The sequence below is a fragment of the Xyrauchen texanus genome, chromosome 7, assembly GCF_025860055.1.
Source record: "Xyrauchen texanus isolate HMW12.3.18 chromosome 7, RBS_HiC_50CHRs, whole genome shotgun sequence".
NCBI lineage: Eukaryota > Metazoa > Chordata > Actinopteri > Cypriniformes > Catostomidae > Xyrauchen > Xyrauchen texanus.
In genome coordinates, this window is record NC_068282.1 from 42,483,422 (window position 1) to 42,511,415 (window position 27,994).

The 27,994-nt window shown below is 37.7% G+C and overlaps 2 protein-coding genes across 2 annotated transcripts in view; both read right to left on the reverse strand.

Moving 5' to 3' along the window:
- usp40 (ubiquitin specific peptidase 40) overlaps positions 1 to 6,179 on the reverse strand; it is a 34,907-nt gene extending 28,728 nt beyond the window's left edge. The window contains exons 1-5 of the mRNA XM_052131078.1: positions 5,494 to 6,179; positions 5,331 to 5,398; positions 4,160 to 4,273; positions 3,585 to 3,749; positions 3,318 to 3,464 (exon numbers count right to left, since the gene is read on the reverse strand). Of these exons, the coding sequence (XP_051987038.1) occupies positions 3,318 to 3,464; positions 3,585 to 3,749; positions 4,160 to 4,273; positions 5,331 to 5,398; positions 5,494 to 5,689 (690 nt within the window). The 5' untranslated portion in view covers positions 5,690 to 6,179. The remainder of the gene's footprint in view (positions 1 to 3,317; positions 3,465 to 3,584; positions 3,750 to 4,159; positions 4,274 to 5,330; positions 5,399 to 5,493) is intronic.
- A 912-nt stretch (positions 6,180 to 7,091) lies between these two features.
- On the reverse strand, positions 7,092 to 27,916 carry tspeara (thrombospondin-type laminin G domain and EAR repeats a). The gene is made up of 12 exons (XM_052130901.1): positions 27,237 to 27,916; positions 25,172 to 25,392; positions 23,355 to 23,581; positions 22,611 to 22,701; positions 22,347 to 22,503; positions 20,444 to 20,575; positions 17,083 to 17,315; positions 15,127 to 15,316; positions 11,913 to 12,145; positions 8,367 to 8,545; positions 8,151 to 8,252; positions 7,092 to 7,704 (listed from the first exon to the last, which is right to left on the reverse strand). The coding sequence occupies exons 1-12, from the start codon at positions 27,349 to 27,351 to the stop codon at positions 7,551 to 7,553; spliced, it is 2,034 nt and encodes a 677-aa protein (XP_051986861.1). The 5' UTR covers positions 27,352 to 27,916; the 3' UTR covers positions 7,092 to 7,550.
- Between the last annotated feature and the right edge of the window lie 78 nt (positions 27,917 to 27,994).

Below are 27,994 nucleotides of genomic sequence, written 5' to 3' on the forward strand. Positions count from 1 at the left end.
GTTATTTTAAAAAGCTTTTGATTTTAATGATTGGTATCAGTTTTTCAGACATATATGAATTGTGTCAATGTATGAATTCCTTTACAAAACAAAAATGTCAAAGTTTTGATAAAATTGTTCTTGAAATGATAGTATAGGAAAATCATTCAATACTTCAATACTTTTGAAAAAGCATCACAGGTGTTTTACTCATGACATTGGTAAAGAGAATGGCCAGAGTGTGCCTAAGCTGTAATCAAGGCAAAACATGGTTACTTTGACGAATCTAAAATATCAATACAGTAAGATAAAATATAATTCCCATACTTCCAAATGTATCATTTACGGTTACGGTTACGGTTTTAAATGTGGAAAACTCTAATCATTGATAGAGGTCAAGCGACAGTGGATTTTGCGGATTCCGTTACCGACAAGGTGTTGGAAAATACTGATAACACTGAATCAGCCTGGTCTGCATTTCCCAAAAGCATTGTAAGCTTAAGTTGAACGTAGAGGCAGTTGGTGCCAATGGTTCCTATGATCTGCTTTTGGGAAATGCAGCCCTGACAGTTTCAATTGTTTTATAGAATGTTAATGTTCAAATTGAGTAAAATCCCAGATAGACTATACTGCGCAACCAAAATACCAATAATAATGTATTATTTGGAGCATAATGTGGTACATTTATGCATTTGACAGACGCTTTTATCCAAAGCGACTTACAGTGCATTTATTTCAGGGACAATCCCCCCGGAGCAACCTGGAGTTAAGTGTCTTGCTCAAGGACACAATGGTGGTGGCTGTGGGGATCAAACCAGCGACCTTCTGACAAACAGTTATGTGCTTTAGCCCACTACGCCACCAACCCCTCTAGATACACCTCGCCCAAATGAACAGGCCCAAAATACATTTATTTCATGACTTTTATTTTGAAATGACTGAGATTTGGCTCCGTTACAATGCACAGATAAAGTATGAACCAAATTAAGTTTTTTATAGCCTATATACATGCACCAGATTAAGGATTTTGTGTGTGTGTGAGATATACACAGTGCATTCAGAAAGTATTCAGAACCCTTTTCAGATCCATTTTTCAACACATTTTGTTATGTTGCAGCCTTATACTAAAATGCATTAAATTAAAAGAAAAACTGAAATATCACATTGACATAAGTATTCAGACCCTTTGCTATGACACTTGAAATTTAGCTCAGGTGCATCCCATTTCTCTAGATCATCTTTGAGATGTTTCTACACTTTGATTGGAGTCGACCTGTGGCAAATACAATTGATTGGTCATGATTTAAAAAAGGCACACAACTATCTATATAAGGTCTCACAGATGAAAATGCATATCAGAGCAAAAATCAATCCATGAGGTCAAAGGAACTGCCAGCAAAAACCAAGCCATGAGGTCAAAGGAACTGCCAGCAAAAACCAAGCCATGAGGTCAAAGTTACTGCCTGCAGAGCTCAGAGACAGCATTGTGAGGAGGCCAGATCTGGGGAAGACAACACAAATATATCGGCTTCATTGAAGTTTCCCAAGAGAACAGTGACCTTCATAATTCTTAAATGGAAGATTGGACCAACCAATACTCTTCCTAGAGCTGGTCGCCAGACCAAATTTAGCAATCAGGGAGAAGAGCCTTGGTAAGAGAGGTGACCAAGAACCTGATGGTCACTCTGGTTGAGCTCCAGAGATCATGTGTGGAGATGGGAGAAACTTGCAGAACGACAACCATCACTGCAACACTACACCGATCTGGGTTTTATGGCAGAGTGGCCAGACAGAAGCCTCTCCTCAGTGCAAGACACATGAAAGCCTGCTTGGAATTTGCAAAAAAGGCCCTAAAGGACTCTCAGACTGTGATGAAACAAAAATGTAACTGTTTAGCCTCAATTCAAAGCATCATGTCTAGAGGAAATCAGGCACTGCTCATCACATGCGCAATACCATCCCAAAGGTGAAGCATGGTAGTGGTAGCAACAGGCTGTTTGGGTGTTTTCAGCAGCAAGGACTGGGGGACTGGTCAGGGTTGAAGGAAAGTTGAACGCAGCAAAATACAGCTATCCTTATTGAAAACCTGGTCCAGAGTGCTCTGGACCTCAGACTGGGCTGAAGGTTCACCTTCTAACAGTACAATGGCCCCCAAGCACACTGCCAAGACAATGCAAGAGTGGCTTAGGGACAACTCTGTGAATGTCCCGGAGTGGCCCAGCCAGACCCCCCGGACTTGAACCCAATCGAACATTTCTGGAGAGACCTGAAAATGGTTGTCCACCGATGGTCCCCATCCAACCTGACAGAGTTTAGAGGATCTGCAGAGAATAATGGCAGAAAATCCCCAAAGCCAGGTGTGCAAAGCTCATCACATATCCAAAAAGATTTGAGGCTGTAATCGCTGCCAAAGGTGCTTCAACTAAGTACTGAGTTAAGTGTCTCAATTCTTATGTCAATGTGAAATGTCAGTATTTTCTTTACAATAAATTTGCAAACTAATCAAAAATCTGTTTTTTGCTTTGTCATTATGGGGTATGGAGTGTAGATTGATGTACAAAAATAATAATAATAATTTAAAGCATTTTAGCATAATGGTGCAACATAAAAAAATTTGAGAAAAATTAAGGGGTCTAAATACTTTCTGAATGTACTGTGTATATACATTTTACCAAACAAGGTTGTTTGTTATTATATATTTATGCACTTGGTAGATGCTTTTATCCAAAGCGACTTACAGTGCATTCAAGGTATACATTGTATCAGTTTATGTGTCCCCTGAGAATTGAACCCATGATCTTGGTGTGCTAGTGCCATGCTTTACCAGTCGAGCTACACAAACCTTATAATTCAGAAGATGAGAAGTTGGAGACACAACGTATGTGCTGAAGGAGCACGTTTTCATAGTCACATTTTTCTTTTCATGCCCTTGCGTCAATTTAGAACAATTACCTCATTTTAATAACAAAATTAGCATTGAAGTGAGGATAAAAATATGGATAAATACTGTCAGCCAGTGACTGTTTTTATTTCACCGCTAAAGGCAACTGTTATACTGAAGAACCAAGGCGTTCTAACTGTAGAATCCTCCAGCACCGCCAAAAGAGGAACACGGAGGAATAAAAAAAAATCTAGCAACTTTAATCGATAGTTCCAAAAAGCAACTATCGGCACCGATTAATCTATAAAACCGATATATTAGTCTAGCTCTAATAATGAATAATGAGCAGGTGTATCAAAACTTTTAGCGGTAGAGTGTATATGTTTGACATTTAAGAATTATGTTAAATCTGCAAAAGTCAGATAAATTGGTGGTTTAAGTCTAAGAGGTGACTGACCTTAGCGGCTCTGACAAGCTGGTTACACTTGCTGCAGCGGTACAGGTTATTTCCCTCAAATAACTCCTCCTCCACGAACATGTTCCACAATGCTTCTTCTAATCCACTCACACCCCGCACAGACACCGTCAGGTCCAGAAAGTCCTCCTGAGAATGAGTCAGACAGATAAATGGGGGGGGGGGGCTGACTTGCATTGAGGCTAGAAAAAGGTTCCAGACAGGACAGCTAGGAAATACACCAACCACATGAACACCCTCCAATCTGACCTGTCTCTCACTAATATTGCCACACTCCTTGCAGGTGATCTGGTTGACCAGCGTCCCATGGTACAGGCGGTGTATGAGACTACTGCCTGTAGTGCCCACTAAAGAGCTTTCTAGAGCACTAAACAGGATCCGGTTTAGCTCCTGCACATCCTGCTGACCCATTTCCTAAAGACAAAACCAAAGTACAAGATGCAAAACCAACTTATAGATTATTCAAAGAACATACCTCTCATAAAAACATCCGCTATTTGCAATATTCCTTAAAGGATCTGGGCTGCTAACACAAAGGTTGTGGGTTAAAATCAGAGTATGCAGGGGTCAGGAAAATAAGGGTTACCAAAAACAACCCCAATCCATCACCACTTTGCCTTGAGCAAGGCACTTTGGTTGCATCATTTAGCAGATGATTTTACCTAAAGTGACCTTTGCGACCCTTGTGTTAGCAGTCCACATCTTGCACCATTAGGGTTCCACTTAACCCCAGGTTACTACAAAGGGACTGTCTCTGCAATTATTTGCTGATGAACTGCTCTATCTAAACTGCAAGCAAGCAAAGATCTTAAAAGTCTTTGTACCTCATTGTTGGTCCAGCCAAAACTGTCTGTCAGGTCTGTAGTGGAGGCCGTCTGGTTGTCCACCAGCAGTAGATGAGCAAACAGTCTCTGGAGCTCCAGAGGAATCAGGCGAACCTGAAGTAACAGGAAATTTCTATCCATCTGCCCCTTTCACACACTTGCAAAGCTTTCCATTCATCTCCAAAGACCCACTAACTGATTCATATACCATGGTATTTACATGGTACTCCAAGGTGTTTCCAAGGACATCATGGTGTTATCATGGTATAAGTTTCAAACCTGCATGACTTTATGTTTAGCGCAACAAACAATGCAAGTTCTCCCATTGTATCATATACTCACCCGCATGCCATCCCAGATTTTTTTGAAAGATCATCTCAGCTCCGTAGGTCCATACAATTCAAGTGAATGGAGTCCAAAACTTTGAAGCTGCAAAGAGCACATAAATGCAGCATAGCATTCATAAGTCTCCAGTGGTTTAATCCATGTCTTCTGAAGCAATCTCATCGATTTTAGCTGAGAACAGATGTAAATATTTTCCACTGTAAAGCTGTGTATTTTCTAGGCACGATCATAATTTCAAGCTTGATTACACTTCTTAGAGCCTAATTTATGCAAAGAGCGCAAGATGGCATATTGGAGCTTAAAAATCATGATTGCCAAGGAGCCTATAGACGTCAAGATTTATAGTTTAAAATAAGTTTTATTTTGGTCTGTTCTCATCCAAAACTGATTAAATTGCTTCAGAAGACATGAATTAAACCTGGATAACTGGAGTGTTATGGATTACTTTTATGCTGCCTTTATGTGCTTTGTGGAGATTTAAACGTATGGTCACCATTCACTTGTATTGTATGGACCTGCAAAGCTGAGATATATTTCTAAAAATCTGTTTGCATTCAGCAGAAGAAAGCAAGCCTTCTTGGATGGCATGAGGGCGAACTATTCCTTTAAATTTCGGGTCTCATTTGTATTCAGAAGACTTGGCATATGAAGCACAAGCGAAGAATGGACCACGGTTATGACACGTTTAGGTTCTTTAAGCTTTAAAGAGAGTCATGATAAAATGCCATTGTACTGAAAAAACAGCATGAGGGTGAGTAAATTATGTCAGAATTTTCATTTTTAGGTGAATTATTCCTTTAATCAACTATTCCTTTCGTATACACACCTTTGCATCTGGTTTGTCCTTGTCAGCCAGACATCCTAATTCATCTGTTCCAAGGCAGAATAGCTCCTCTATGACAGACAGTCACAAGAAATGAGTAAAAACAGTAACCATGACAAATATCACTACATTCCCGTTCCTTTTCAACATCCTCTATCCAACTCACCCCTAAACTCTGGTGTGAAAAGTAGTGTCTGTAACAGGGAGTTCAGATAGCAGGTGCCGCCCTGGTTCTTAATCCCACAGAGTTTGATTTTCCCTCTGGGCAATGGAGGCTCAGACTCTCTCCCCTTCATAGCATTACCTGTGCCAGGTGTGGAGGAGAATCCATCTCCGTCCTCTTCAAACAGATCTCCGAACATTGCCACAGCTGCCCTGTAACGCTTTTTTGTCGCTTTGAACGCTTCGGTTCGTCAGTGAACTGAGTTTCGTTTACAGAGAAAAGAGACAGTTTTACCTTTTGCTATCTCATCTTGGTCTTCCCCAGCTCACGATTAACAATCCATGGACTCACTCTGAAATAAGATGATTTCACAGGGCTAAACATAGCTTTTAGAAACCAACCGAGGTACGAAATTCTCTTTTCCCTCAGTTCAAACCGCGTGACGTTCCTCTGGATGAATCACAAGTGTTGTGTGAGAATCTCAGTCCTTAAAACGCAACGTGGAAATCTGAAAGGTGAATGCACGGCGTCCATATTTCACCATTGAGATTTACTAGAACAGATATTTGTTGACAGCCGCTGTATAAAGTATTAATTAAAGAGTTTATTTAAACGTAATTGTTTAGTCCGATAAATCACTTGTACAACTGATAATGAAATCTTTGAAGACCACTGATGTTTTTAGGATGCAGCCATCTTTCCTTGATGAACACGTCAAGCCGCTATGCATTGTAGTACATGTAGTTCTTTATTGTAACGGCCCTCATTCGAGCTCGTTGTTTTGCTTATTTTAAATAACTACACGTTTTCTCCATCCGGGTATTCCAGGGAGTGATGGGATGTGTAGTTGCACTTTAAAGGCAACATTTATTTATAGAATTATATATTCAATTTAATATAACAGTTGTAATGTAAAAATAAATGTATAATAAATATAAATAAATAATATAAGGAACTTACTACAAATATGTTTACAGGACTATATAGGCCCTGAAACTCTTTTTTCCCACTCCCCTTTTCAGCAAACGGCCAGTGAATGTAGGTGCCTAACCTTCAGAAAATGTTGACTGTCAACCTCAGGAGGTATGACTAAATATTAAATCAGCCCTTTTATTTTCCATTTATTTTATATGGGGTAACAGGTTGTAAATTTATTTATTGATATTACTATGCATTCTTTGTAATAGTGGGAAAATCAGGAACGCACACAAAATATGAGACACCTTACGGTTTTTGGAAATAAAAAGTAGTGGTCAAAATAATGACTTTGTAAAATTCTAATTTTTGGCTACAGTCAAAAATGTGGGGCAAGCCAAAAAAGTTGATATTTTTTTTTTATTATTAACTATTTACTTTTTATGCTGTTAATTCAGTGTTTAATAGACAATAGTTTACCTAACACTCTTTATAGTCCATAAATATTGTGTTTGTGCCTTAAATTGAACACCAAAGTGTGTTCTGTTTTGTTAGTGAGAGAACACTTAAAACACAAGCACACACACACACACACACACACACACACACACACACACATATATATATATATATATATATATATATACCAGCTTCATAAAGTAAAATAATTTTATTGTAGTGCAAAGAACAACAGGTAAATACAAATATTGTACATATAAATAACATATTATTTATTACATTATTTTACATTATTGATTTATTTTAATCTTTATTACACAGAGCCTAAGTGTTCTATGCCAAAGACAGTGGCTTTGGGGTAATGTCAGATGTGCACTGATGTTTATTTCTTGCAGATACAAAGCAGTCTTTTCCTGAACAACAATTTCATTTACGTCTGATTCACAACTGAAAGTTTCCCTTGCATCTTGACAGTCTTTTATAAAGGAGATGAGGTAGTTTTCATGAAGTATCAAACTCCAGCTTCCACCCCTTGTCATCTTGATCCACCTCTCAGACATTGAAAAGCTTTCCGCAAAGGCTCAGTCAGTGGTTCACAAAATTAAGTAAAAAAGAAAATCACTTAATTCTACCAACTTCTGTGGCATATGATAAAAAAAGCAATAAGTGAACTATTGATAGCATTCTCAGTGGGTCCTTAGCTTGAAGACTTTGGAGAGAGGTGTTTTGGCACTGGAGTACATAAGATATGAACCCTCTGCTGAGGTAAAGAACTCCCAATCGCTGCATCCAATAGTGGGTAACCGATGGATAGGGACAAACCCCTCATATCCCTGCCATCTGTCAAAGACAAATTAAATAGTAAAGTCAATAGTGAAGTCAATCCTCTATCCTAATTTGCAGTGGTGTACTGTTGTCAGTGTGGAAGTGTACTGAATTTTATTTGTCATCCTATGGTTGCTATAAGAAAATTGTTTTTGTAATTACTGAACCACTAGCGGTGTGTCTGCACATTAAACTGGAATAGGACAAGTTACTTTAGCATGGAAAAAGTTATAAACTGCAACTTGTTTGTGATTCAGCAAAAATGTAATTATCTGTATTCAAATTTGTGTATGTAAGTTTACTTGGGTTTTCATACCCAAACAAGTTGGGTCTTGTCTCTTACATTACAGTAAGAAAGTGTCTGACCAAGGCAAGATCAACCTGTACACACCTGTATTTTTTAACAAGGATAGAAATGTAATCTCCTGTGCATATACACTATTTAAGCTGTTGATCATTACCTGTATATAACACTGTTCAATGAGTAAGACGCTCCATCATAAGAGTTGGCAACTACTAAGAAGTGCTCATCTCCAATTGAAAAGAACTCCCAGTCCACCGCACTGCCATACAAGAGGACATCAATACGTCAAAGAAGCCAAAAGATGACCATTATGATTGACCCCCACCCCCCTCCTCCAAAAAATAAATGAATAAATTGCTAGTTCACACTTTACCTGTAAGTGACAATGTCTTGGAACTTAAGGAACATCTTGGTCATCATGTCCAGTTCATATATAGTTGAGTTGATGGTATAGAGGCTTGGTCCTCTGTCACACAGCATGTGTCCATTGGCAACAGCTAGGAAGACTCTATTTCCAATTTTAAACATTTCCCAGTCTGTAGCCCCAAATGTCTAAACAAACAAATATACATAGAGAGAGATAACGAGATAGAAAGTTGTTTTGCTTTGTTTTTTGGCACTTTTAGTAAATGTTATCCAAGGCATCAATGAGCACGTTTATATAAACACCAATACGCTGATAACTAAAAACATTCTGCTTATTAAAAAATATGACAAAGCAAGAAATGTACATTTCATGAAGTCTAGCCGTGAAGAGGCATGCCCACAACTCGTGTGTTGATTGGATAAGCCATAAGAACGGTGGTAAAAAAAACCTACACATGTCGATTGGTTTATTCTTACACCGTCTACGACCTTACACCGATAAAGGAATGCCATTTAATGCATTTACATGACCATACATGTTGTCGGCTTATGAAGCACCAATACGCGGATTACTCCCAAAAATCATCTTATTTAAAAAATCCAACAAAGCAAGAAATCAACTTTTACATGATATTCAAAATAAGCACATTATTATTTGCTTTTGACGTTAAACCACGTAAAAGGCATGTGCACAACACCTGCGCACATTGGATAAACCGGTAAGAACAGTAGTTAAGGTATTTACATGCAAAGCGAAATCAGTGTAATGGCAAAAATCTACCTGTGCTGTTTATGACCTTAGACCGTTAAAAGGAACAACGTTTAATGTGTTTACATGACCACACATTTTGGTGGCTTATTAAGCACAATCAGTGTATGAACGTGCATGTAAATGCACTCAATGTAATGTGTAATCTATATTCATTATAGATTAAGAGCATTTTTATGACTATGACATTACTTTTTGGGAAACAACAGCTTTAATGCATGACACTGAATGCATCAACAACTTCAGGGGTTACATATCACAGTGACATATGACTTAGATTTTTTAGAGCTCACTGTAAAGATCTCAAGAATTTAATTATAGTGTAACCTCATCTAAACGCTTGATATTAACAAAAAAAAAACTTTTTCTTTTTCCCCCTGTAAAACACATCTGCACACAGGGAAATTCCCAAGTGAAATGGCTGAAAACATCACAAGCAGGGAGTCTGCCTTGTCTGTTGACATGTACATTGGATCAGTGATTTAAAGCAAATTAATTGATGATTGAAACTGCTTAACACTTTTATAGCTTTAAATGGAAGCAGCCATTACTGCTTCATTGACTTTCACAATTTCCGAGTACTAATGTTAGTTCATTTTTATATATACCATAAAATGTTTTATGGTTACTTTACCCAAATTTCTTAAAGGACATCAAAAGAACATACGTCTTTTCCATTAACAAAAGTTCACAATTTTCGTGCCAGCACAAAGCAGGTGTGGGCATGGGTGGGAGTGTTTGAACCGTCTGTGGGTGTATGCGTGCAAACTGTGGGTGTGTCGTATGCTAATGAATTAGAATTTTCTAATTTCCTGAGATATAGGTAATTGTGTTTTAACAACACGTCTATTTTCAGCACAAAGTCTGAACTCAATTCCTGAATTTGCAGTTTTGAGATTCCACTAGCTGGTGGTAATAAAGTCCATGTCCAAACTCTGAAAATATAGTGGAACATCAAATTATGTCCCTGTTGTAATCTATTTATGAAAAAAATATTCATGAGATTTGTGTTAAACTTTCTTAAGTACATATTGTCTAAGAGTTATTTTTAAGTCGATGCAAAAGGAAGTTATATAGGGTAAAATGTTTGGATTTGGGGAGGTGGTTAAAGGGTTAGTATACCCAAAAATGTAAATTCTCTCATCATTTACACATTCTCATGCCATCTAAGACATGTATGACTTTCTTTTTCTGCTGAACACAAACAAAGATTTTTAGAATAACATCTCAGCTCTGTAGGTCCACAGAATGCAAGTGAATGGTGATCAGGGATTTGAAGCTCCAAAAAGGAGATAAAGCCATCAAATCAATGTCTTCTGAAGGGATCCAGTTGGTTTTGGGTGAGATCAGGTCTTGCCATTGCAGTCTCCATGCTTGTAATCATCTATGATTTCAGGTTATATAACACTTCCTAGTGCTTGATGCATCTGCAGAGCAGGAGATCATGGCACTAGTAATTGTAATCGAGCTTGAAATCATGAACGCTTCAGAGACTGTTGCCAAGATGTACAGCGTAAAAGGAGTTACATTTTGGTCTGTTCTCACCCAAAACCACTGGATCTCTTCAGAAGACATTGATTAAACCTCTAGAGTCATATGAATTATGTTTATGCTGACTTTATCTTCTTTTTGGAGCTTCAAAGTCCTGATCACCATTCACTTGCATTGCAAGGACCTACAGAGCTGAAATACTCTTTATTTGTGTTCTGCTGAATAAAGAAAGTGAAACGCATCTTAGATGGCATGAGGGTGAGTAAATATATATTTATGGTTATTTTGGTTTCATTTGAAATGTAATTTGAATTAAAAACTCTTTCGGGTTTAATTGTTTCATGTTTCAATAAATTATTTTAATATTTAAAAGCAAAATTGACCCGTAGAAGTGAAGTGCGTGCAAAAATCCACAGCCTAACCTAGAAGGCCAATACAATCACTGTTATACTAGCCATGATTTGTGTCAGTAGATTATGATTAATAATACTTACATTCTCTATAATTTAATGGAGCCCTCATTCAATTCCTGAGGAGAACCACATTTTACAGTGTGTATAAAAGGAACAATTTTGCAAAGCATTTCCACCAAACCCACTTGCACCTCCTCGCAAATACCAAAACTTAATGGCCATACCCATTGACGGCATGTATGACATTTTGTATAGCGCTGCGCTTAGCTCTTGCTCTTGCTTTATTCTTTTTCTCACACAAAGCTATGACAACATGTAAATAGTGTCAGAATTTCTATTCACTATTACTTTCAGAACAATTAGAACACATATTATAACATTTAGGCTTCACTGACAGACCCAATACACATGAAACCATACACTGGTGAAGTCATTTGCAGTGATGAATGAAAAGTGTGCAGCAGCAGGATTTCAAGCTATAAATACCTGAAGTACCTTTTCAAGGTGTTTTATGTTGGTTATGGTTTTAGTTCACCCTATACTTAAACAACCCCAGTGATACTACAGATGCCCTTAGGTGATTTAGTGGGAACAGGTGTCGGGTAAGTTGAAGGTAACATGCTGTAACTGGGCAACACCTACATGAGACCTTCATTCATCTTTTTGACATGTGTCATGATTTTCCACTGAATTTTCCCGTATATTATTTAATGTGTAACCAACCCAAGATAGAAACTAAAAAGCAGTAAACAAGTTCTTGATGATCAGCAAATTTCAGAATGATCTACTTGGCCTGGAATCATTACCTAGATTTCATGTTCACTTTCTAGGGCCTTGTGTCCATTTGAGGCATTTTAAAATGATAGTGTGCTTAACTCACCCTTATAGTCTGGAAGAGCTGAAAGGCTCCCCCAAGCCAGATATAGATTGATGAATCTGTTTGGGTGGAGGTGCCATCAAATGCATTGGCCACTGCAAGGAAGTGGTAGGGCCCAACGTTGAAAAATTCCCAGTCATAAGCTCCTGATGTCGAGATGGTCTGGTTCACCTCAAAAGTCTTTGTGCCTGGGTTCCACTTGTAAACAACGCTGTCAATGTTATGATTGCCATTCTCTAAGAGGATACAGAGAATTACTTTTAGGGTTTGAAGCAATAATTGATAATCTACACTAAAATAATTATTTTGGCTGCTTAAGCAACACAATTCTAGAACATTCTGTCAAAACTTGATTTAATGGCATTCTATCAATTTAATTTGTAAAATAGAAGTTTACTTAATCCGAGTTGGTACTACTTGAAAACCTTTTGTGGTGTTAATGTAGCATTGATGAAACTAGGCAGGGGATTTCCATTTTACAGCATGCTTTGCATATACTTTGCATAAAGTATTGTCTTATAGTTTTTTGTGAAAAAAGAATATAAAGGGGGATACTTGTTAGCGTTTAATGTTTTGTTATGTTGAGATTTAGAATAGTTTTGGGGGTTGAACTAGTGATGAGGACAGGTACTTAAGATGTCACACATGAAATTGATTGTTTTCTTCATTCAGCCATTGCTGTGCTAACCATAGCATAATTACTAAACTTCCAACAAGCATGTATTTATCATGCTAACATTCACTTTGACTAGTTAGAACATAAAGAAATAAAATCAATTTCTTTGAGTTACGTTGAAGGGTTTGTATTGAGATTACTTTGTAATTTTAATTTCCATCCATCTTCAACCGCTTACCCGAAGTCGGGTCGTGGGGGCAGCAGCCCCAGCAGGGGGCCCCAAACTTTTCTATACCGAGCCACATTAACCAGCTCTGACTGGGGGATCCCGAGGCTTTCCCAGGCCAGTGTGGAGAAGTAATCTCTCCACCTAGTCCTGGGTCTTCCCCGAGGCCTCCTCCCAGCTGGATGTGCCTGAAACACCTCCCTAGGGTTTCCTTCCATCCTTACCAGATGGCCAAACCACCTCAACAGGCTCCTTTCAATGCAGCTGCTCTACTCCAAGCTCCTCACGAAGAAGCCCGCCACCCTTCTGAGGAAACCCATTTCGGCCACTTGTACTCGAGACCTAGTTCTTTCGGTCATAACGTAATTTTAAGTTAAGAAAACTTATTTCAAACACCTGGAACCACTGTCCACAATGAAATCAAGTTCAGCCAAATAGCAATTTTTTGAGTTTACGTGTCTTCTCACACTTTAAGTGACGTAATTTAAAGCGAAGAGTGCGCGATTGTCATAACTGCCGCTATCATGATTGAGAAAGAGATCCTTATGGATTTAAAAACACAAGATGTTCTGCATGACCATTTGATTGCTTAATATATTAAAAAGGAAAGGAGGACTGATTTTAACTTCAAGTAAATTGGTTGTTGCTTTTTACATTGTTATAGCAGAATCAGGAGTTTCTAAGTGTAAGTTAGGCTGCTTGAGCATTCAGTGTCGGATCAAGTTTTGAAAAGTATTGCTGCTTTCCATTCAACTCAGAAAGTCAAATTTGACAACTTCCTACTAGGAAAAGTGCAATGGAATGCATCTTGAAGTCAGAATTACAACTTGTAGGCTCGTGCAGAAATTCTCAACTCCGATTTCACCGAGATGCAGGGGCATGATGTCACACAAACATGTTGACACTCAGGAAGATATACAAAGTAAATGATAAACATTCACTTTATTAAGTAATATCGATAAATGAGTTTGTTTCCACATTACATGAAATTAAAGCTTGTTTAACAAACACCTGCAGAAACAATAGTATAAAACATCATAATCTCTTTTGCTAATCTAGCAAATCTAGCGCTGCAGCATTGTTTATCAGTTGGGTTGCTAGGAGACATCTCCAATGAGAGTCAAACACCTGCTAAGCTAATGGTAGCATTGCAGTTTTGTTTCTTTAAACATCATCTTCCGAATATCACGGAATGGAATGCATTAATGGTCGGAGATATCAAGTATGAATATCCCATATTCAACTTGAATGGAATGCAGCATAACCGTGTACCCTGACAAAACAAAATCTATTACAAGCAACATTTAAATCGCAAATATTATTGAATAGATTTTCCAGGCATTATAGACCTCCTTGGTAGATTCATATGAAAAATTATGAATTTTGAATGTCTGTTCGGGAGACGTTCATTTCACAAAACAGTCATGCTGCAATTAAAATTAGGCTTGCTTGAGCATTAAGTGTCGTTTCAAGATCTGGCTTTCGTATGTGGACATGTTTTAAAATGTCAATTGGTATTATTAGTTAGCTACGACATAATGCATGATGCCCAAAGGCATAAGGTGTCTTATTCATTGTGAAACTGTGTTTCCTTAATGTCATGAATCACACTGAAGGCCTAAACTGTAAATGCACGGCCCGCCACTGATACAAAATGATTGCATGCCTCCAGAATACTTAATATATGCTGAATGTCAAATTATCTACTATCTTGAAACTTTTGTTTGTTTTATTAAGCGTTGTGCAAAGTGGATCACTATTGATATTCAGCCAATGGGAAATTTTTTTAATTATTTCCTTTTGTGTTCAGCAAATTTATATATATATTTTTAAATCATATGGTTTTGAAATGACATAAGTGTGAGTAAATGATGACAGAATCTTCATTTTTGGATTAACTATTCCTTTAAAAAGATAAAGAAATATCACAACAAAAGTAGTCCATGCAACTATATTCTATATGAGCTATATTCTCAGTCTTTTGAAGCCATATGATAGCTCTCAAATCTCAAATGCACCTATTTAAACCACATGCCAAATTTGAAAATGCTCATGCACAAATGAGATTTGAGAGCTATATAGCACAAGTCATATGGACTCATTTTATGGTTCTTTTTTGTCCTTTTGGAGCCTAACAGCCCTTGGTCACAATATCCTTTCATTGTGTGGAAAAAAGTAGCTCACAGATTCTCCAAAATATTTTTGTTTGTGTTCCACAGAAGAAAAAAGTCATACAGGTTTGGAATGACTTAAGGGTGAGAATAAATTAAAAAAAATTTGGTGAACAGTTCCTTTACATTTCTGTTTGGAGTATTCTGACAGTCTCATATGCAGTACAACTATTGTATATAAATGTTTCTAAACCACTGCATTACCTGTTCTGTGATTGGCCACAGCTAGAAAAGCTTCACTATTGATATGGAAGGCCTCCCAGTCACGAGCGCTGTGCGTCTCCAATGTCTGATAATGCACAAACTTCAGCCTCCTATTGCTCCACCTATAGATCACAGACATCTCTCTCTCTCCATCCGCTGGGCCCACGGAGTTTGACACTGCCAGGAACATCTGGAGCATATACAACACACACACACAGATAAATGAGCCTGATACAGACAAACAGAGATAAAGTTACTCTTATCTGTCAGTCTTTCATTTGGCTATCTTGAATCCAGCACTCTAAATTTAGAACATAAATACAGACTCCATGACATAATGATGATGAAAGTCGTAAGGCACTGCAGGTTTCAACAAAGATCTTTTATTCTTTTAGATTTCCTATTCTTTATGATTCCAGAACTTTGTGCCGAAATTAAGACTAAACAATTACACTGCAGACAGACAGAAGTGTAAAAATGATTCATTCAGCATCAGACAAAATTAATATCTGTGATTGAGTGCACTAGTGATTTAGACTTATTGGATATGTTTGTACCAAATGTAAGAAACACCACATCAAAAGAAATTTTCTCCAGCTGTGCAATGTAGAGCCTATTCTCTGTGGTTCTGTGCATGATTGAGTGGAAAATGTTCAGATACCGCTCATGGAACTAAACCAAGTCTGTCCCTAAAACCACTCTCAGTTCTTACCCGTTTCCTCACTATATGCCTCCCTCAACATTTCCTTGGGCTTTTTTGGCAGTAATTCTTTCCTAATGAAGTGCCAATCACTGCTATCTACAGCTGCACCTCATAACCTTTGCCTGTTAAACAATATAGAGAGAAACCGTAGGGCTCAAAATGTAAAAATGCTATTCATTTTATCTATAGAGAAAGACACTTTTAGCAAACCTTTCAAGACAGACCATGAGATGTTAAGTGATGATATGTATGATTCTGTAGAAGCCACAAATCATTGAGAGGTTAACTTTGTTTATATAAAATCGTGTTTAATAGTCGAATTCCAGGTGAAGAACTACAGTACCCATAATCCTCAAGAGAGATCCATCAATCAGAAATGTTACTGTTTCCATTGCTGTTCAAATCGAGGCAAAAGAGCCCATCAGCGACCACCCTCTTCAATGAACCATTGCAGATGACGTATTGAGTCGTCTTTCCGAAATTACAAACTACTTATATATTTGTATATATCTGAATATTTTGCAATAAACTTTAACAATCTTTTTTAATACTTCTAATCAATGACTAGAAAGCAGTAATTTTATATTTTGTCATCATTTTGGATTTGATTTACCTCATTAACAATGTTTCATTGGATGAGTAGTTCATTCCCTCAAAAAGGACACCAAGTTCACAGTCTTTTACCCTTGTCTTTTGTCTCATTTTCATTTCCTTTTTTTGCTTCAAAATGTAAATTTTTTTTATTCATATCAGAGCTGGATTGTTTGGTTCATGGCTTAAAATGTTATCTTGAAGAATGTTTTTCCTTCCTTCCATCCATCCATCCATCCATCCATCCATCCATCTATCCATTTTCTATAGCCGCTTATCCTATTTAGGGTCAAGGGGTCTGAGGTACCTCGGGTTAAGGCAGGAAAACACTGAACAGGTGGCCAGTCCATCACAAAGCTTCTATGGAGGATATGAATGGGAAAAACACTTCGAGAACCAAGGCCACTGAAAAAGTGGTCGGTAGCTGCGATTTCAGCTCTACTAGGACTTTAATTTAGATCCTCTTTAGATTTGTCCAAACATGACTACTTTTCTCAGCCTCTACACTGCCTTTTGGCCCAGATTTACTCCATCAGTTAAAAAACATGTGCAAACATAACACAAAGATCTTTAAGACATCTACTGTAGACCTGTTTGACAGGACAAGAATGACACACTACTACCATAACCCTTCATCCCTAAACACTATCACACTGTCTCACCTTCCTCCCTATAGTGAACTGTTTCCATGCCTGGGCCTTGAAGGTGCTGATGTTTTGGTAGAGCTGAAATTGGCCATGGTTCCAGAGATAGATGGCAGAGCCTGGTTTACTGGCTCGGTGAGCCATTGCAGCAAACAACCCAACAGAAGGGATCTGAAAAAGCTCAATGTCCAACGTCTCTGAGGTGGTGTAGACGTCTTGGTAATCATCTACATAGTCTAGTCTGTCTTTCTCTGTAGATTGAACATATAACAGTTTAATTCATTAATTCAGTTTAATTCATGCTCTGTAAATACAGTAGCAAGAAAAAGAATATGAACCCTTTGGAATTTCTTGCATTCAAACATTCACAGTGTACGTTGAAAGAAGTATGTGAATCCCTAGGCTAATGATGTCAACAAAAGCTAATTAGAGTTAGGAGTTGGCAAACCTGGCATCCAATTATTGAAACAAGATTGGAGATATGGGTTAAAGCAGAGGTTGCACTAGAAAAAATATTTAAAATAAAATAGTTGTAAAATTTCCATCATGGTTTATTTGTATCCATCATTCTTGTTTTAATTTTACAAGTAAATTGAGAGGCAGCATCCATTATAATGGAATATACATGACAGTGGATATGCTTAATGATATGTTTGACTCCCCGAGCACAAGTCTGGTGAAACCAAGGAATTATTTGGTGAAAGTGGCTACCTGTCTATCAAACACTGCGGTAAAACTAGATTTTTTACTTTACCGGTACACGGGGGGAACATGGACACCATGCGAGGTTTGGTTGTGTGAACGGCAAGCTCTGCACACTTTGCTAGTTTTAACAATATTAATGTCATAAACCAGTGAAATTCGATACACTCTTATCCATAACTGTTCTAGGAGGACAATATGTAAAAGAATTCAAAATCCTCAGGCTCTGGAGACATTAAAAGACACTTACGTGCTCAAGCTGACACCCCCGATCAGGCCCCGAGCCAGGCAACTGATTTGGTCGGGGAAGTGCAGGAAATTAGTCAAGAAATGTTGAACATGTCGGCAATGTTGACGAAGGTCGTTGTAATATGTAGATCGATCACTGCCACTGAGATGAAATTCACTGAGATGGTTACAAGAGTAGGGGATGTCGAGAAACGGATCGATTACCTGGAGTCATCGGAGAGGGAATTATCTGCTAATCCACTAGCGACTAAGGTGGATTTGGAGTGTGTCTGGGAGAAGTTGGAGGACTTGGAGAACCATAGCTGGTGGAATAACGTCTATATTGTTGGAATTCCTAAGAGGGTCAGGATATGGTGAAATTCCTGGACGGGCTCTTTCAGAGTCTGCTCGACATAACAGGCCATAAGCTGGGAATCGAGGGAGCTCACAGGGTTCCGGCTCTGCGATCCGCTGAGGGAGACAGGCCCTGATCAATTCTGATAAAGATCTCATGTTACGTGAGGCGAGGAGTAAAAGAAGGCTTTCTTGGAAGAACCACTGCATTTTCTTGCAAATTCGACAAGACAGTAACGAATTTGCACTGATGTTCACGGACAAATTGAGAATAGATGCTAAGGATGGCCGTAAAACATTCACAAGTTCCAAGCAAATGTCAAATGTTAATATGAGTGGATATTCACCCCATAATATTGGGAGGAGATTTTAATCTTTTGATGGACTCAGCCTTGATCATAGTGAAGCAAATGTGTGTAAGCCCCCTAGAGCAACATTGGCGCTTCACAGGATGTGTAAAAATCATGGTCTTACAGATATTTGGAGACATTTTAACCCATCTGGTAGGGACTAAATCTTTTTTATCAGTCCATAAGATTTATTCTAGAATATATATATATATTTTATATCTAAGTCTCTCATTTCATCTGTTGTTGATTGCTCAATTGGAAACATTTTAGCCTCAGATCATGCCCTGGTGTGTTTAGAGGTGTTGTCACATATGTAGAAAAGGAAATCATATAGTTGGTGCTTTAATGTATCCCTTTTGCAAAATCCTGAATTCCAACAAATGTTAAAGGCTGAAATCAATGTTTATATGGAGACCAACTGGTCCTCAGTATCCTCTGTGGGCATGGCATGGGAGGCACTTAAGGTGGTTCTTAGAGGTCAAATTATATAGTATGCCTCATTCATCAAAAATCCAAAGCACAAGAACTCGTGGAGTTGGAAGGGAATATTAAAAGTGCTGAGGCAGAGCTGAAGCACCGAATGTCATCTGATGGCCTCAGAGAATTTACCCCATTGAAATACAGATATAATCCTATTTTGGCTTTTTTTTGTTTACTAGTTTTGGCTTTTCAGGGCAAGACAGTCATACTTTGAGTCTGGACACCAGGTAGGAAAACTTCTGGCTAGATATATAAAAGAGAGAGAGTCTTTTTCTACCATTCCCTCAGTGAAATCTGTTGGTGAAATATTTACCTCAGCCATTGATATTAATAATGCTTTTAAAGAATTCTATCTTGATCTCTATAGTTCCACGTCTTCGTCTGCTGATGAGGATATTAGAAACTTTCTGGAACCATTAGAACTTCCTAAACTGATGGCTGAGCAAAGAAATTCTCTAGATTCTGAGATAACCTTGGAGGAGCTTGTAGAGGTAATTAAGGCCTTGCCTACAGACAAGGCTCCGGGCCAGATGGCTTTGTCGCTGAATTTTATGCAACAGAATTGGCTCCAATTTTGTTAGAAGTTTTACAGAATCATTAAAGAATGTAAAGCTTCCGCCAACTATAACACAAGCCTGGATCAGTCTGATTCTTAAAAAGAACAAAGATCCTAGCGAGTGTAAGTGTTACCGTCCAATTTCCCTGATCCAACTAAACGTTAAAATATTGTAAAAAAAAAAATTGGCTAACTGGAAAAAAAACTTTATGACATCTCTTATACATATAGATCAGGTGGGGTTTATTCGGGGCCGTTGCTCTTCTGAAAACATTAGGTGTTTCATCAAAATCATGTGGTCACTGCCAAAAGGCATTTGATGTGGTAGAATGGGATTATCTTTTTAAGATTTTGAAATGTACGGGCTAACCAAGATTCCAGTCATAATTTCGCTTATACTCTATAAGATGTACTATAACTCCATTTAAATATTGAATAGAAACAATGATACTTTAATCACAGATGAGTTAAGTTTACTTGTAACTAGTTAACGTTACTTAAAAAATTATGTTAAATGTACATGAGCCAAATAAGTATGTTTACTTAAAACAAAAACAAAAAAACATGCAAGTTCAACTAATTAGATTAGTTTAAAAATTGGGACATTAGTTAGCTAATGTTGAAATTAAACATTTTTTAATTTTTAAAGCTAAATTAAATGATGCCTTTTTTAGGTTTTATTTTTACAAAATATCTTCAGTGTTCCTACCTTGCAACATAGAATGCCAGTATGCACCATCACAGAGGAAGAGGCCCTTCTTTAAAGTGTCAAACCAGAGTCGTCCTTGCTCTGCCCCAGTACATGCTGGTTTAGATCCCAGGGTTACACGGACCTCAGTCTCTGAACATTGGAAAGAAGAGTTTAAATTATTCCTTGCTGAATTACAAATTAAAATGTGCTGCATTTACAAGATTCTGTTTGATGTGTGATTAATGGATTTGTAAAATGTGCTTTTTGACACGTTAACAAAATTGGAAGACAATTTTCAATGGATATTGATATGAAACAATAAACAAAATCTCAGTCTCAGTTTAATAACAGCATTCTTCACATCAGGCTTAAAGTGGAAAACAAGAAATCATGTCAGCTCAGTCTGTGTAGGGTGTCAAAGTATTTCATGTGTAATTTAGATCAAAGCTGCCATTAGCTAATTTGAATTTACAATATGGAATATATAAACACTGCATTGTTTGCTACGCCCGAGATCAATGCCAGCGTAAACCTCATCACTACAAGCACCCACTCAATCACTGACAGCGCTCACTACATGAGGTGTAATAGCTATTTTCATTTTCAGAGCGAAACAAGTGTCAGATGTTTAGTTTGGGACGATAACTCTATCAGTCCATGGGTGATATATCATCAGTGTGGTCTTTCACATCACAGATCTGTTCTTCTCCTAAAAATGTTGTCCATGGCTCCAATTATGATAAAGAAATTAGTTTACAATGGTTCATTGTTGCTCAGTATTAGCTTTGGCCATGCTGGTATGTTTAACAAGACAATTTTCTTTAAGAAATTTCCGTTTTAATATCACCATACCTTCAATTCTATATATATGTGTATCAAATTACATTTCGTTACTCACCTCAATATTTACCTTCATTTGGTCTAAAAGACCCCTAGATTTCATGCTGGTTATGGTGTATAACCTTAAAATAATAATAACAATAGCTAATTGCATTTAATGTAACTCACAGCCATGAATCATGCTTTGCTATTGCTAGTCAGACGTAGGTGGAATTTGGGGAAGGCATCGTTCACATTCAAAAAAATTTAGATAAGCCCCAGAATGCAAGATGAGTCATCATTATATTTAATCCGTTGACTGTAAATTGTAAATGTTTATATCTTTTTAACTCTAGCTTAAATGGATAATTCACCCAAAAATGAAAATTGACTCATAATTTACTCACACTCATGCCATCCCAGATGTGTATAAAGTTTTTTCCTCTGCAGAACAGTAACAAAGATTTTTAGAAGAATATCTCAATGGTGGCCAGAGTTATGAAGTTCCAAAAAGCACATAAAGGCAGCATAAAAGTAATCCATATGATTCCAGTGGTAAAATCTATATATTCAAAAGCAATATGATAAGTGTGACTGAGAAACAGATCAATATTGAAGTAATTTTTAATTATAAATCCCCACTTTCACTTCCACATTCTTCTTCTTTTGTGGTTGGCGATTCACATTCTTATCAGTAGGTGGTGCATATCACCACCTACTGGGCAGGGAGTAGAATTTATAGTAAAAAAGGAATTAAATATTGATTTGTTTCTCACTCACACCTATCATATTGCTTCTTACGTAAACATTAAGCCACTGGCATCGTATGGATTACTTTTTTGCTGCCTTTATGTGCTTTTTTGACCTTCAAAGTTCTGGGTACCATTCACTTGCATTGTATGGACCTACAGAGCTGAGATATTCTTCTAAAAATCTTTGTTCAGCAGAGGGGAAAAAGTAATGGCGAGTAAATGATGAACATTTTTATTTTTGGGTGAACTATCCCTTTAACACAGCTTTACACTTAACATAGACTTAAAGCCCCAAAACAATCATTTTGATTACTTAAACAGTCTTAAACATTGGAAAATGTTTGTTTTACCATATGGAGGAAGGAGGACATCATTCATTGGGGATTTGATAGGCAAGTCTGACAGAAGTGCTGGGACTGAAAGTTCAACCAGTGAGGGTCTGGAAGAGGGACAAACACGAGAAGTCGCGTCTGATCCAGGCAACAGGACGAGCTGGCGCAGTAAACCCTTAAGCAACAGAAAGACAGATCATTATTTAACCAACAGGTATATTAGCATGTATGCTAATGTGTTTTAAGCATAATAATTAGCAAAATTAGAAGAAAAAAACTCACAGAGAATAGGCCTTTCCACTGCTTTCGACTTCCAATGTGAAACCTGGAGCCATCTGTGCTCAGATCAGAGGGGAATGGCTGTTTATGAACCCTGAAACCCATCAGTGGAAGTACATTACTCAGAGAGCTCGACTTTGAACGGTAACGCTATTATTTTTGTAGTTCAAAAGATCCCACTGCTAGAAATAACAAATATCATGTGCCATTCTACATATCACCTACTTTTCTCTTTAATATTAATTTTCAATAGAGTTAATCGCAAGCTACTACATGCACTTGTTTGTTCAAGTAAGGCCTACTATCTCTTAACCCTAAATCGCAAACAGTTAAAAACTTGATTCCAAATGTGAACCATCGCTCGAACATTTTTCTTCTTGGTTTTAGGTCTACAAATGAAATAACTCTATTAGCATTTTTATTTTTACGGACTAGTGCTTCCATATGTTACGCCCAAACTACAAACAGATAGTCCCACCACAAGTCACACCTTTGGTTGTGTCAAGGTTGCTGGATGGATGGGCCGCCCAAACAAAGAGAGGAGTGTTTTGACAGCGCCACATTGTACACGTTTAGGTGAAATCAACCTACACATGGCTTACTGGCTGCATAGAAGCAATACTCTTTTTTTTTTAATTAATTTTTTTTATGTATGTACAAAACTAAAGAGTTTTGTAGGACATACTGTATATGTTAGGAAAAAACTGAGTTTATGGCATCTTTCTACAGCCCTACTGACTGACTTACAGTTCCAGTGGGATGCCACAGTCCAGGGTGAGGGTGGCATGATAGCCGCTGATGGATAACACCATGCTGTGCCAGTGGTTGTCTGCCAGGCAAATTCTTTTAAAGGTGAGACGCTCCCTCCCCGTTGAGTCCTGGTAGAGGAGATGGACTTTGTTTTTAGAGAAACGTAGGCCAAGAAGGAGTTGATCGCCATCCTCCTTAACCACAGCGAATAAGTACTCATTTCTCTGAAAGATATGGAATGATAGTATGAATTTAGAAAGACCAGAAGAACATTCAGGTTGTCTTTTATTTGTCTCATTCACAATTCAAGAGCTTAGGCATAAAGACATAATTAAGACATAATTCAGATTTTTCGTGACCATTTTTCTGACCCTTAGAATAGTTTTTGCTGCAGTGCCATTTGTAATGCCGCCTTTGCATGCACTTTACTGCCAGCTGCAAGTTTGATGTCAGCTCCAGTGTAGTTTTAAACTGCAACATTTATACAACAATAATAGCCTCTTTGCAAAGCCTGTATTACATTTTGACAAGATCACAAAACAATCAGTGCTGAAATGTTGTGTACAGTCTGTTAAATGGATAGTTCACCCAAAAATGAAATTCTCTGATCATTCACTCACCCTCATGCCATCCCAGATGTGTATGACTTTCTTCTGCTGAACACAAACAAAGAATTTTAGAAAAACATTTCAGCTCTGTAGGTCCTCACAATGCAAGTGAATGGGTACAAAAAAGATTTAGCTCCAAAAAACACATAAAGGAAACATTAAAGTAATCCATATGACTCCAGTGGTTAAATCTACATCTTCAGAAGTGAAGATAGGTGTGTGTGAGAAACAGATCAATATTTATGTCATTTTTAGCATCAGTTCTCCTCCATGCCCAGTAGGTGGTGATATGTACTAAGAATTTGAATCGCCAAAAACAAATGAAGAAGAATGTGGAAGTGAAAGTGGATATTTATAGTAAAAAGGACATAAATAATGATCTGTTTCTCACCCACACCTATTGTATCGCTTCTGAAGACATGGATTAAACTACTGGAGTGTTTTACATTTACGCTGCCTTTATATTGTTTGTGGACCTTCAACGTTCTAGCCACCATTCACTTGCATTGTGTGGACCTACAGAGTTAAGATATTCATCTAAAAAATCTTTGTGTCCAGCAGAAGAAGAAAGTCATACACATCTGGGATGGCATGATGGTGAGTAAATAATGAGAGAATTAACATTTTTGGGTGAACTTTCCCTTTAAGATTCCTTAGAAGGATGTGCAGAGCAGCAGGTTCTACACACACAGCAAAAGGTTGGTGAACTTTCTACGCTTTTTACTTCCATTGTTTCTTCTGGTGTTTAGGAATATTTTACTGCATCCATAGGACCTCACAGTGTTTACTAAGGCAAAGTTTCTCAATGAGTCGATGTGCAAATGTGAGCGGTTATGTGTGCTTGTGCTCCAATCTATTAATCTGTCTGATGTCAGAAAGTTTTATAGAAGCGATTATTGCAGCTTAGTTTCAATAAACATTTTGAGTTCTGAAATGTAAAGTCTAGTTTCATAGTAAAATTACACATTTAATCTTAAATGATTAAGGAAAATTTGATTCCTCACGATATGAACCCTTTAATTTAACTTACCCGAATTTGATCCTGCTTGCATTTGAAGTCAAATTGCTTCTCTCAAAGAGGAAATTTGCAATTATTGAGACTTCCAATTGTGATTAAGCTGACCTGAGAAACAAGAGCGTGGCCCTTTGCAGAGCTGAGCATTTGAGGAGTTCTGGTTTTGAATGTCAGTGTGAGTTTAGGCCTACCTTCACTCCAGTCTGAGGCACTTTCACAGTGGCAACTACAGAGAATTCTGCAGGAAAGAATGGGCAGTTAATGAAGAGCTGAGAGGATGGAAAGGTCAGAGCCTGTGTAGGACTGAAGACCTGCACCCCACGAGCACCTCCCTCCTGCACCATACGAACCCCGGAGAGAGCCTCCCCATTACGGGGCAGTACCCAAGACAACAGGTCCATGGGACGGAGATCTGAAGAGGAGGAAGAGAGAAAGTGCATGAAATGAAGCTGAAGAAGAAAGAAACCTTGCTTCTTAAACATTTAAAGTTGATGTCAAAGCATAGCTGGTCACTAGAATGTTGTTTTGGGTACTGGTCTCTACTGGTCCACTAGGTAGACAAGCACCCAACCAGCACAAATCAGCATTAAACATCCTGGAAAGTCATACACATCTGGGATGGCATGAGGGCGAGTAAATTATGAGAGAATTTTCATTTTAGGTAAACTATACCTTTAATAGTCTGATTAGTTTCTGTATGTTTGGATCTGCGGATGGGAATAGCTCTTGATATAGTTTATCTCTCAAAGTATGCAAATTGTCCTCCATGCAAAGTATACAGAGGAGAGCGGAATATACACAATATTTATCAGGTATCCCAGGTTATAAATTAATAATCTAAAATAAATCCTTATGTATTTTTAATAACAGCATAGACACATATGCAAGTAATATGCATGTGTTGCTTGGTTTTCTTATTCTTTTCCAAACTGCAAATTATAGAATGACTTGATAAATATGTTTAAAATTAGAACAAATTTTAGTCATGATGAGAATTTAAATGAGAATTAATATTCACAATGCAGCACAGTGTACTGTATGCCCCACCTAGAAGTTCAGGACCACAATATAGTTTTGTGAATTTTCTAAACATTATCTGCATTCTTTGGTTCATCCACATCATTGTGGTATTTAAAGCTTGTAAGTTTACAGATTGTAATAACAGTCCATTAGCTGAGGTCATTCACCTAATTATGGACTTCACATATAAAGCAATGATTTAAACACCACTGAAGGAATTTGCTTTTGTAGTCTTTTCGTCATTGAACTCATTTGAACATTTTCAACATTTTTATTTTCATTTAAGTACCATTCCTTTTATCACTGTTGTGGAATTTAAGCCAGATGGATGCCATACAGTTTGGGAAGAGTTTTAAATTATTTCATTTCAGAGAACAAGCAAATTGCTTATGTGTCTGTCGGCTAAACATTCTACAATACACAACCAGTCTTGCATACACATTTTTACTTTCTCCATTTATTGTCATTAAACCTCTGTGACATTGTTATGGTCCACATGGCAGAGGCAAACAATGCTTTTCCATTACAAACAGTAAAGGTTAAGTTAAAGGTAAAGGTTTAGGCTACAGACAAGAGCTTTCTAAGCAGATTAGGGATGCACAATCTCATTTAAGACCATTTAAACCTGGACCAGATCTAATCTGAAGAATTTTATTAGTAAGGAAGTCACTTTTTTCTTTGTGTCTGCGGATAGAGAGATAAACAGGTAATAGATCTATGACTCAATCATAGATACACAGAACAGAACACATACATTATTCAACATTTGCTTTGAAATTGTACAGTTTATTAAAGTAGAAGTGTACAAGAACCCTTTTGTTGATAGAGGTCGGAACAATGAAACATTAACGGTAGCTGAACTGTCTTTAACTCCTATGTACCACATTAAAGTACATACAATACAACTTGTTGTGTAACATAGTAATTCTCACAAGATGTCACACATTTGATGCTACTGAGTTTCGGTACTGGTAGGTTTAGAAGTAGGGGTAGGGATAGGAGTTAGGGTTTAGGGTAAGAATTGGGTTAGGGGTAAGGTTAACAGTGTAACTACAGATGTAATTATATGCAGGTACTTTAAATATAAGTACAATGCAACAGCGTGTGTACATAATAATTACATTGTATACATTCGGTCTGTATGTTTACATTTTTTCGCAAAAATGTGTTTGAGATCAAAGAATAATTAGCTGTTCCCAAAGACCCCTGCATTAGAGTTATGTGCATGTACCTTACCTGTACACGGTTTCCATGGCACTACGGTCACACCTCCTGTCAATGGAAGAAGCAGCAGACACCACTGCATTGAAAGTAGCAATGATTGTGGCACCAAAGTCTGTCGTCGTTCCATTAGCTGTTGATTTGTCGAATGATGAAACCTCACTAAATTTTGATTGGCCACAAAAAAAATTCCAAAATCGTAAACTCAAATTCAGGCTGGTCCAGCGTTGTCCGCAAGACTTTGGTCAAGAAACTTGTTCAGGATGCCTCTACGTCCTGTATCCTTTGTTACCAAAACTGTCCAGAATGGATCGTGTCCCTCATACTTTAATTTTGAAAATCAACAAGCCATTAGTTACTTCCTAAGGACCTTTACAGACTCAAAATTCACAGATATTTATGAAATCCAAACAGAGTGTAACATTTTATAAAACTGCAAACCTACACACAAGGACTAAATCAAAATGTTATGCTCTCCCTCCTTCCTCATCCACCTAAATACTAATCATTAACAAGCACTTTGGAAGAGCTGGAGTAAAATACTGTCTGAAAGCAGTAATCAAAGTCAAACATCCACAAGCATGTGCTTTCCCCCCTTCTTCAGGTGTGCAGAGGTGTCCAGACAGCAGCAGGCAAATCACCTGTCACCTGTAGGATCAAATGAGTGTGTTAACAGATCAGAACTACAACTGAGGGCTCCAGGGGGAGAAGTGGTGTATTTAGAGAGACATTCAAATGAAACCATGTCAACACAAGAGAGGAGGGACTCAGAA